Raw genomic sequence first — 12296 nt, forward strand, 5'->3', positions numbered from 1 at the left:
AACAATAGTGGAGTGGGCTGCCATACCCTCCTCCAAGGAGGCACTCCAGTACTCTTGCCTGGAAAATCCCATGGACAAAGGAGTATGATAGGCTCCTGCAGTCCATGGGGTCACAGAGAGTCAGACATGACTGAGAGACTTCACTCACTCACTCAACTTTTAGGTTATGACTGTTTTTTAAGTCAACAGTACTATCCTACTTCTTTTGTGTTTTATTTTATTGACTTTAAAAACATATAGAGATAGAAAGTAGGTGGGGAATAAATGTTCAGTAAAATGAATTTTAAGGAGAATTTATAAACTGCCTTGATCATTGAAAGAACTTTTTTACCTTCATATAAATATACAAAGCAGTTGTATATAGTAGTATCCTCACCAGAAAAGATGCTTCTTTTACAGAAGCAGGAAGTAGGCTGCTTCTTTCAATAGTGACACCATTTTAAAAATATAACTGAAGAAGGCTACATGTTGGTATAATTTTAAAATGTTAGTTTTTGCCTTCTCTTCCATGGGCTTCCCTGGTGACTCATACAGTCAAGGATCTGCCTGCAATGTGGGAGACCTGGGTTCGATCCCTGAGTTGGGAAGATCCCCTGGAGAAGGGAACAGCTACCCACTCCAGTATTCTGGCCTCGAGAGTTCCATGGACCATAGTCCGTGGGGTCGCAAAGAGTCGGACATGACAGAGCGACTCTCACTTTCACTTCTCAGTGTATAAATAGCTCTCTTAGGTGAGGCCACATCATTTCTGCCCTCCTCGGCTATTGCAATAGCTTCCTAGCTGGGGGTTTGTTTGTTTCTCTTTTGGGGTATTTTTGTTTGGGGTTTGTTTTTTTTTTCCCCTCTGGAGTGACTGTATCACACCAAGAATTGTATTATTAAAAACACAGATCTGACCCACAACTCTGCCTAGGGAATTTTTATCTGAACTATGTATGCAATTGCTTCCCTGGTGGCTCAGTGGTAAAGAATCCACCTGCCAATGCAGGAGATGAGGGTTCATCCCTTGGTTGGGAAGATCCCCTAGAGGAGGGCATGGTAACTCACGCCAGCATTCTTGCCTGGGAAACCCCATAGGCAGAGGGCAGGCCACAGGCCATGGGTCGCAAGAGTCAGACATAACTTAGTGACCTAGTCACCACCACCAACACCACCACCGTGTGTCCAATTAAAAGTTTCAGAAACATTTTTTGAAGGCTGTCTTTCACTTTTGAGGTTAGTGAGTTAAGTGAACATTTTCTCAACTGATGAAAATAAAATTGGTAAAGCATTTTTTCATTAGCATATTGGTAGTATGCAACAAGAACTTTATAAAGATTTATAACCTAAACCCCAGTAAATCCACATCTGGGAATCTTTCTAAAGAAACCACCTTAAATACTGCAAAATATGCCCCCAAGTCTCTTTATGCAAAGATATTCATCATATCTATTCACTATTTACAATAATGAAACCGTACATACACCACCGTAAACTATACACCAACATAAACCGTGGTGGTTTAGTGGCTAAGTCATGTCTAACTCTTGTGACCCCGTGGACTAGAACCCACCAGGTTCCTCTGTTCATGGGATTTTCCAGGCAAGAATATTGGAGTGGGTTGCCATTCCCTTCTCCAGGGGATCTTCCTGACCCAGGTATTGAGCCTACATTTCTTGTGTCTCCAGCATCACAGGCGGCTTCCTTATTCGCTGAGCCATTGGGGAAGCAACTGACTAAGTAAATGATGATTCATAAAATGATGTACTTCCATACTGCTTTGTATATGCATATACAAACTATGATATAGTTAATGCATTTCTGCCAGTCTATTACTTTTTCGTACTTCAGTTTCATACTATTACAGTTTCATACTTTTACTGTACTTCAGTTCAGTCACTCAGTTGTGTCCAACTCTTTGTGACCCCATGGACTGCAGCACGCCAGGTTTCCCTGTCCATCGCCAACTCCCAGAGCTTACTCAAACTCTGGTCCATCAAGTCAGTGATGCCATCCAACCATCTCATCCTCTCTTGTCCCCTTCTCCTCCCACCTTCAATCTTTCCCAGCATCAGGATCTTTTCCAATGAGTCAGTTCTTTGCATCAGGTGGCCAAAGTATTGGGAGTTTCAGCTTCAGCATCAGTCCTTCCAATGAATATTCAGGGTTGATTTCCTTTAGGATTGACTGGTTGGATCTCCTTGCAGTCCAAGGGAATCTCAAGAGTTTTCTCCAACACCACAGTTCAAAAGCATCAGTTCTTTGGCTGTACTTAGCACATAGTGATGGAGAAGGCAATGGCACCCCAGTCCAGTACTCTTGCCTGGAAAATCCCATGGACGGAGGAGCCTGGTGGGCTGCAGTCCATGGGGTCGCAGAGTCAGACATGACTGAGCAACTTCACTTTCACTTTTCACTTTCCTGCATTGGAGAAGGAAATGGCAACCCACTCCAGTGTTCTTGCCTGGAGAATCCCAGGGACGGGGGAGCCTGGTGGGCTGCCGTCTATGGGGTCGCACAGAGTTGGACACGACTGAAGCGACTTAGCAGCAGCAGCACATTGTGAATGCTCAGTGAATATCTGCTGAATAAATGAACAAATGAGTGTTGACACAAATGAAATCGTATCAGTTGCTTCTTATCAACTGGTTAAAATTAACAGATGTTATATTCTTTTTAAGTATAGTGGTATGCAGTTCCACTTGTGGTGAAAATGTATTTCAGATTTAAACCTTGGCCAATCCAGAAAATATTTTTGTAGGCAAAATAACTATTTCAGACCTTTAAAGGTAAATCAGTTGATAAATATATCAAGTAATGATTTTAAAAAATAAATCATATTAGTAATAAATCATTCTGTATCTCTAAAGTCCCTTTGTACACTTTTAGTTTATTTTTCTCTCCCTATATTTTCTCTGAATTTCATGTATTTTTAAAAATAAATATATATAAAAGACTCCACTTATCTCCCTATTGACATTTTCCCCCTCAAACCTGTGATCTGTCCTCACAATCAGTTCATCTGGCTGCTTTGTTTATTTGAAATGATCAGTTGTCAAGGAAATTGCCTTTCACATACTGGTGCATTAGGCTGTGTTATATAGAGAGTATTCAAATTTTTATTTCCTATAATTTACCAAGACTAGCAAGGGGAAGAAGTCTGTCATTTTCTTAATTATTTTTCTAGGTAAACCCAGATGATGGTTGATGCAGGCAAGAAATACCAATATTAGAAATTCTAAATTGTTTCTTTTGACATGGAATCTTCTAATGTACTTCACCAGCAGATTGAGATCTCTTTGTCACCCCTTGACAAATATAACCTAGATGATTAGTTCTTCCTAAAGCACTAGCAGTTTAAGATGATCATTATTTAATATATTTATCTCACTAGCACCCTGAAAATTGTTGGAGATTGTGTGCCAAACTTCTGAGGGCAGGGCCCATGTCTATCTTGCTTACCCTGTATCTTGAGGCTACCACAGTATCTGGTTCGGTTCTCAAAAGATTATTGAACACTTGACTGCTTCCTAATGAAGTCAGGGATTCAAATACTTTTTTTGTGTTTGGTAGACTCTTGGACTGTAAGGAACAAAAAAGATTCAGGCTACCTTGCGGAGAAAGAGATAGGGAAGGAGGGAGCGGGGATAAGGGCAAGCTTAATGTTAACATTCCTTCCCCTGTTCTTCAGTCTCTCACTCGGTCGTTATAATATTCACAAACTGCAGCATAGTCCCTGTTTTTACGGCACGACTTTGGAGGGCTTCTATTTCACAAACTTATTACTTTTATTATAGAAAATCAAGTGGCCATTCCTCCCATCTCTTCTCCTGGTAAGAAGGGTCTCAAAACCTGAGAGCCTGCCTCTGACCCTGCCTGCTCTTCCTTATGCCTGCAGAGGAGGAAGTTCGTTCCTGATGGGAGTTTTTCTGACTTATAGATGAATGTACTTAAATGGGGCCACAAAAACAATATTTTAAAAAAAGTTAAAATGAACACAGACATACCATTGGTAATCTGGCAGTTATTAATACTAAGTAGAATAGCGATAGAACAATAAACATTGTTATAGTCTCCATTTCTCAGGTTAAATTAACCTCTACTTCTCCATGTTTTACATTTTTCTTACCTAAAGCTTCAGAAGTTTATATTAGATATGCTTATTCCTATTTTATTCAGAAAGAAAAACAGAAATAAGACCATTGCTTTAGGAGGTTATATGTAATACTCTTAGAATCTAACTTTTACTTTAGCTTTCAAATTGAGGTTTAACAGTGTCCTAATATACTATTAGATATGATTTTATTATGGAGGCTGATGGTTTCCAGTCATGTGAAATATGGGCTAAAAAATCTCTGGTGCTATAGAATATGACTGAGGGAAATAATATTTGAGGAGCCTGCCTGTATACCCAGCGCTGTGGTAGGAGCTTTTCTGTCTCATTATCTTGTTCATACAATGACCCCGTAGGTTGTTTGCTGTTGTTGTTTGTTATGCGGCTGGAAGGGGCGGAATCCAAGACTAACACTCTGATTTTACATAATTCTATTTACTTATTCCATTTATTTTATACTTTAGCAATTTATACCAATTTAACTTTTCATAGAAAGTCATCATTAATACATAAAACTTTTCTTTTAAAAACAGGATAAAAGAATCAGAGTATCTCAACCCTTGACAAGAGGACCAAGTGCCTTTATTCCAGAGAAGGAAGTAAGTCAATCTGTCTTAATATATATAAAGTGATTTTAAAAATAACTCAATTGTGTCAAAGAATATCTGCATTTTTTTAATATGGAAGTAAACATGTGTTTTGCTCTTATTTGTCAGAAAACCACAGAAGTATTTTCAACTTCACTTGAAAGATTGTATGTGTAATAATTGTCTTATTTGGAGTTAGACAGTACTGCAAGTTTAGAAAAATATAAATTTTACCATATTTGATTTCAAATACATTTCTGAATAAAGCTGCTAGCAGTAATAAAACTTAATATTATCATGTAGGTTTAAGGTATTAAAATGGCCAGTGTTTCACGGTGATTATAGGTTACATAAATGTTAAGAAAAGACATTTTAAAATGAAAAAGTAAGTTTCCCAAATCTATTGAAGAAAACATGATATTATATCACTAGTAATTAATCTTTTCATTTGGTTCTAAGTCTCTCATGAGACAGAATGTCAGAGAATCTCCACTACAAGCTGCACTTTTGATGAAGCTAGAGGAGTCAAGATGGTAAATGCAGAAAGAAAGTTTGGGAAATGACACAAAAGATATTATAAGAAAATTTTCATGCCTGTTTAGTGGGTATACATCTCTATGAAAGATCACAGCAATATTTAGGACCTGGAGATTGCTAGCTGCCTTTAACTTATACTTGGGCTAAGAAAAATTTAAGGCCCATTAATTGAGTTTTTCTCAGCTTCAAGGAGTTATTAACTCATATTAACCATGGTTATATATACTGATTTACTATTGGTTATATATACTGATTTACTATTTATTAATTATAAAAGATATCATTTATCTTAAAGCACTAGCATTACTCCTATATTGTTCAGAAATTAGTCAACAGATATTTAGAGTACATATGATGTTTCAGGTATCCCTTAAAGAATGAGTAGAATTTGAATAATAATACATGTCAGGTCGTCACTAGAGTCAGCAGTTCCATCATGTTCATTTTGCCTTTTTAGTGACCTTGCCATTTACATGAAACTCGAAAGTTACCTGTAATGTTTCAGGAGCTCAGGGACTGTAGCTGATCTAGGTGGTGACCACGCATTAGAGAAACTGTTGGGCTTGTCCTGTTTCCCTCATAGAGCACACGGCTGCTCTTAGCAGAGTGATTGCCTAATACATATATAAAGACTTCCTGAAATACTGCCATTTACACAGAATGTATTTGGAGACAATCTGGTTTGCCGCAGCAACGGCTGTTTTCAGGCTCTGTTGCATCATATGAATCTATTAATGTCTTTTAGGCATCAGTTAAGCAGAAGAATCTTCTGCTGGAAAACAAAAACAACAAATATCCTGTCCCTAATTATATAGAGTTTATCATGATCCTATTCCATTTTTAACTGTCGTCTTGGTTCCCTGTAGTTGACAAAATGGGAGGACATGAACAAATGGAAATACATTTGGTTTTATAGTGAGCCAAAGTGGAATTGCCTTTTTTTTACACCGTTGTAATTAACATTTCCTCACAATTAACACTTTTCAAACATTACATTTCCTTTGGGATTAAATCTTCCTCAATCAATAGTGCCTTTGTATAATCTCTACTTATCTTCAGAAGAGATTGTGAAGCCAGCACCGAAAAGTAAACAGAGCTTCTTAAGAGCAGTGTGGCTCTTTAGAAAGACCACGAGTCTAGATTTGAGGAGATCTAGATTCTAGACTAGGCTCTGCTATTAAATAGCTATATGAACTGACATTTAATCTTGAGTCTGTTACCTTATCTAAAATAAGGGACAAATTCTTCTTAAGTCTAGAACTCTAATTCTAAAATGTCAATAAATAATGAACCAAGCCAAGAAATACACATCTGATGTCCACTGATTCCCACTGAAACAAGTCCTTCCACGGGGTGCTAATAAGCTCTTAACACCTTCAGAAGTCAATTGTTGGTATGACGCCTAAGCTGTCATTGTTTATAAATCTGTATGTAAATAATCTATTTTTGAGAAAGTCCTTTTGATTTTTTCAGATGCTGCACATCCATTTTAATAACTTACCTTGTTTCTAGTAATTAATATAATAGGCTTAAAATGGGAATCTAGTGTCCTCTTAATTTTTCAATTAACACTTTCCTACAAATTATCCTATTTTTCTTTGTCCCCAAAAAAGACTGCAGAAAGATTTTTTAATGTTGAATAACGAAAACAAGCAAGGGATCAGACTGAAAAATGTCTGTCCTAAGATATAGTCATTAAGTGTGTTCATAGGCTATTGAGAGAAAATTCTGAATGCTTTCCTTCCCCACGACTCAGTGTGACAATAGCCAGGCAAGCAGGCCCTGAAAATTTTTGCCTTATGTGCCTGGCAAAGCAGATGGAAGCTTCTTTTCTCCAATTTCATAGCTGTGTGTATAATGTTTGATAATTTGACATTTGTTGTTTAATAAATTGTGGTCCCAGAGCCAAAAATGAATGATGCTTTTGTTTTCATTTCTGTTTCTAGTATGAACAACTGCATTATTTCAGTGTCTGTTAATATCAAAAGGACCTTCATCGGCTTCAGTCGTGGAATAATGCATCTAAACCACTGGTGTGTTTACTTCTCAGTCGTGATTTTGTTTTGTGTTTCTTGGTTGAAAGGTTGTCCAGGCAAACACAGTGGATGAACGTACTAACTTTCTGGTGGAAGAGTACTCTACATCCGGTCGCTTGGACAACATCACCCAGGTCATGAGCCTGCACACGCAGTACCTGGAGTCCTTCCTGAGGAGCCAGTTCTACATGCTGCGCATGGACGGCCCCCTCCCTCTACCGCACCGGCACTACATCGCCATCATGGTGCGCTCACTTCCGGTTCCTGTGGTCGCGTGACTTCGTCCTCATTTAGTCCCTCCCCCTGCTGGTATTACATGTGGTGCAGAGCTAAGTGTCATTTCACGGAAACAATAACTCAAGAAGCTTGTGACCTTTTGGATTCCAGATCCACTGGTTACATCTTGAATGTTGTAACCCACTTAATATACTGAATGTTTCTGATTTAATTATTAGTAAAGTCGTCTCCCATGTTTAATCTCATGATTCAAGATGTTTATAGGGTCGAAAGTAATGTTCCTAGTGTCCCTCAAATTTTCTTTTTACTCCTAATAGTTTTCTTTCAGTATAAAACAGGTTGGTTGTGACTTTTCATTTAGTCATTCTGTACATGAAGAATATCACTAATTTGGCTAAATAATAGCAAAGTATTAACACCAAAGGTAACTCTGTCAGAGAAGAATTCTTAAATAAGTTATACTACTTTGAAGTTAAGTACTTGGTACAAGCTAGTTAACTAGTTAATGTTTGAGAGGGAGAAAATGGTAAATTGGGATGATGGGCAGCAGGAGTAAGAAGATAGAAACAGTGCTACAGTTGGACTATTGCTGGAGAAAAGAACAAGATGCAAGTGCAATATATTTGGAGACGTTAGGGGGACATCTGGGCTAGCAGAGCGATCAGAGCCAGCCAGGAGTTAGTTTTTATCAAGTTTAATTTGTTTATGCTCTCACTGAAGTTTTAAACAGCAAAAAAAGGGCTGCTTCCTGTGTTTTATTAAATGATGAACTTGACTAAGATTACTCAGCTTAAGGTTTTGACGACACTAAGGCTGAAAGCCAACTTAGAATGGTCACGGACAAACAGAAATAAGATGTGGAAAATAGAGTAAAACAGTACTATTTAATTGAGGAAACGAGCGGTGAAAAGTCTGTTTTGCATGGATTTACCAGTTTATCAAGGCTGATTCTGGTTTGCCTACGAAAGAAAGGGTCAGTGAGCTTCAGTTTCATCTCAATAGGAGGATGGGCACAGATAAGGCTGATTCACAGTTATTTCAAAGGGAATAAGAAAAATATTCAAACTAGTATATATTCTGAATTGGTACAAGTTAATGAGATTTCATTGTGTTTTAAATAGAATACAGTTGATATCACTTACCATAATGAAATGAACATATACTTCCTTCACATAAATAGAAAATAGGTTCTAGATTGACCCCTACCACTTATGGATGAGGAAGTAATTGGCTTCATGTGACGTTTACTTATATAAAGTATCAGCTTTATGTATTAATTCAAGAATCTATGACGACATTTTGATGAAAGTTTTAGGAAGAGCATTCTCTAAGAAAAGAATTACTAGCTATAAACATGAACTTTAAATGACCTGTCTTAGTAATTGTATAAGACGACGGTACCATGACTGTTTTATCCACCAACTCTTTTTTTGTGTGTTGTAGGCTGCAGCTAGACATCAGTGTTCTTACTTAATAAACATGCATGTGGATGAATTTTTAAAGACAGGAGGTATTGCTGAATGGTTGAATGGTTTGGAATATGTACCACAAAGACTGAAAAATCTTAATGAAATAAACAAGCTGTTAGCACACCGACCCTGGCTGATCACAAAAGAGCACATTCAGGTACTGAGTATTTCTTTAGGGGAGAAAGAAATTTTACTAATGATTCTTAGTAAGAGTTATTTTCAGTTAAGTATTTTGCTTAAGACTTAATTTGAAATACTTGCATGTTAGGAATTTGAAAAATAAATAGTGTATTAAAATGTATAGATAACAGAAGTCAGTGGGTTTAAGTTAAATATTAACGAACACTTCTCTGTAAGTGAAAGTCTTTTCAGTCATGTCCGACTCTTTGTGACCCCATGGACTTATATAGTCCATGGGATTCTCCAGGCCAGAATACTGGAGTGGGTAGCATTTCCCTTCTCCAGTGGATCTTCCCCACCAGGAATTGAACAGGGATCTCCTGCATTGCAGGCAGATTCTTTACCAGCTGAGCTACCAGGGAAGCCCACTTCTCTTTAAGTAATCAGTAATTAGCAAATAGCTATAAGAAAAGTTGATTTCTATTTTCAAGCAGTAGGCAGAACAAAGAAAATGCTTTAGGAGGATAACATATGTAGGTTCTAGTCTTTAACTCTGTTAACTACAAAGTTTGTGACCTTTAGTAAGTTAACTTTTGTGGGCCTTGGTAGTTCACCCTTCTATAAATGAGATGCCTAGATGAAATGAGTTCTAAACTCTTTTGCAGTTCTAACATTTCATAATTTTAAGATTTTGAAAAAATTATTTTGCAAATAAAAGTGATTTGCCAACTGATGTATATATACTTACATGCCTCTAGAGACTAGAACTTAGGTAAGAAAGAGAACTGTGATTGACTGGAACACTTGCCCTTCAAAAGTAGCATCAGTAAAAAGCCTCCAGGATGAGGTTGTTGAATTCATGCTTAGCACCATGCTTGGCACTATTCAGTTAGTAGGAGTCATCAGCTAAATAATTATCAGTAGAAGCCTTAGGTACTTAAAATCCCTTCTTCTAATGCATTAGAAATTTCCTTGGTTTTGTTTTTTCCCTCGTTTTGTTAGTCATTTGCCCAGTTAAACCAAACTTAGCTTTTGTCAGTCTGTATACTGTCAGATTTGTATGATCTGTTAGGGCTTGTTTATAAAATATGAACAAAGCTATAGCATAAAGGTGTTATTTATAGTAGCAAATAAGAAATTTAGAAGCAATTTAAATGTGTAAGGAAATGGAACTGTAGTTCTGGGCTATAATATGCCCACGCTTAATGTAATTAATTGAAGACAGCGGAGCCTCATGAAAATCAAATTTTTCAAAAAGTTTGAAAAGCAGAGAAAAATGGATGTATACTCTGATTATTTAATTATACTTTTAAACATAAAATAAGATATGTAAAAGTTACATTAAAGTGGTAGAATATGATTGATTTTTCCTTTTTTACCCCCTGAACTTTTGGTATTAAATTTGTATGTAGTTAAATAATGGAGAGTAAAGCAAAAGCAGTTTTTTGGTTTTAGTTTTTAGATGTGAAGTGAGCCAAGTGAAAGTTTTAGATTTGAGAACAGACCCCCATACACACACTGAGAGATAGATTAATAGATAAGGATTGATGAGGAAAACCTTGAATGGATTAATAGCTAGAATTGTAATGATTATTGTGTTTAATGGCTTCACTTATGATTCCAACATTCATCTGGAAAAAGTGAAAGTGGAAGTCTCTCAGTCATGTCCAACACTTTGCAACCCCATGGACTATACAGTCTGTGGAATTCTCCGGGCCAGAATACTGGAGTGGGTAGTCTTCCCCTTCTCCAGCAGATCTTCCCAACCCAAGAATCCAACTAGGGTCTCCTGCATTGCAGATGGATTCTTTCCCAACTGAGCTATCAGGGAAGCCCATTCATCTGGAAGATTCAGTAAATAGCATGTAAAAAAAGTGCTCTGATATTTTTGTTTTGTTGGGTTATTTTTTTTTAACTTTTTATTTTGTATTGGATTATAGCCAGTTAACATTGCTGTGATAGTTTCAGGTGGATAACAAAGGGACTCAGCCATACATATACACATATGCATTCTCCTTTAAACTCCCCTCCCATCCAGGCTGCATAACATTGAGCAGAGTTACCTGTGCTATACAGGAGGACCTTGTTGGTTATCCATTTTAAATAGAGCAGATTTTTTTTTAATGTCCCTTCAAATGTGAGGTAGTTTTCTACAGTGTCTATCATCTGCTGTAGGTTCTTCCTCTGTCAGAGACGATATCTAAAAGACAATTAAATGTTGACCTACTGAATTAAATATTTATGTTATTTTTAAGGTAGTCTCTACCTTTAAAACCTTCAAATGAATGGTCTTGCTAGAGAAACTTTAATAAAGTTCCTTCTAGCGTCAATGTTCTTGGATTCTCTAAAATACCTTATTAAAATAGCATAATATAGAAAAGTGCTTTGGAAACAGAAACTCCATTATATGTGTAAGGAATTTCAGAGAAGCCACAATGTAATTCTGTTGTTAGTTTTGATAAGGTTAATGTAATATTGTTTGACCAAAGCTGTATCTTTATTATATGAAACAGTTTAAATGGAACTTTTAGTATTATTACTATAAATGGACATGTGAAATTTTATACATTTTTCCATACTTTCTAAAATTGCTTTGTAACATTCTGTGATTTTCACTTTTATTCTTGATTGGCTTTCTCATTTCAGAAACTTGTCAAAACTGGAGAAAATAATTGGTCTCTGCCTGAACTGGTACATGCTGTGGTCCTACTGGCTCATTATCATGCTTTGGCAAGCTTTGTGTTTGGTAGTGGCATCAATCCAGAAAGAGATCCAGAAATCTCCAATGGACTCAGGCTAATACCAGTCAACAATTTCTGTGTGTGTGATCTCGCTAATGACAACAACATAGAGAATGCATCCCTTACAGGCAGCAACTTCGGGGTTCGTTTTCTTAACTGTTTTTCTTTACTGCTTTGCCTTTAAACTTGCTACGTTAAAAACATCTAGAGAAATTATCTGATTAAACAGGATATTATAGGCTTGAAATATTTTGTATAATTTTTTTATTATCCTAAAAATTTAACCTGTTCCTGAAGTTCTGAATTGTCTTAAGGAGGCTTTTAAAGCAATTACAAATCGTAAGGCTTTGTAAGGCTGTCCCAGTTTTAGAAATAAGTGATAAAATAATCTAATATATATCAAATTCTGTTGTATTGGGTTGGCCAAAAAGTTTGTTTGCATTTTTCTGAAAGCTATTATGGGAAAACCTGAATGA

General features: G+C 36.7%; 1 protein-coding gene across 1 annotated transcript in view; it reads left to right on the forward strand.

Moving 5' to 3' along the window:
- The window catches only part of SESN3 (sestrin 3), a 77762-nt gene that overhangs the window by 45704 nt on the left and 19762 nt on the right, over positions 1 to 12296 (forward strand). The window contains exons 2-5 of the mRNA XM_043483021.1: positions 4627 to 4692; positions 7301 to 7498; positions 8934 to 9116; positions 11726 to 11962. Of these exons, the coding sequence (XP_043338956.1) occupies positions 4627 to 4692; positions 7301 to 7498; positions 8934 to 9116; positions 11726 to 11962 (684 nt within the window). The remainder of the gene's footprint in view (positions 1 to 4626; positions 4693 to 7300; positions 7499 to 8933; positions 9117 to 11725; positions 11963 to 12296) is intronic.

The sequence above is a fragment of the Cervus canadensis genome, chromosome 11 (genome assembly GCF_019320065.1).
Source record: "Cervus canadensis isolate Bull #8, Minnesota chromosome 11, ASM1932006v1, whole genome shotgun sequence".
Lineage (NCBI taxonomy): Eukaryota > Metazoa > Chordata > Mammalia > Artiodactyla > Cervidae > Cervus > Cervus canadensis.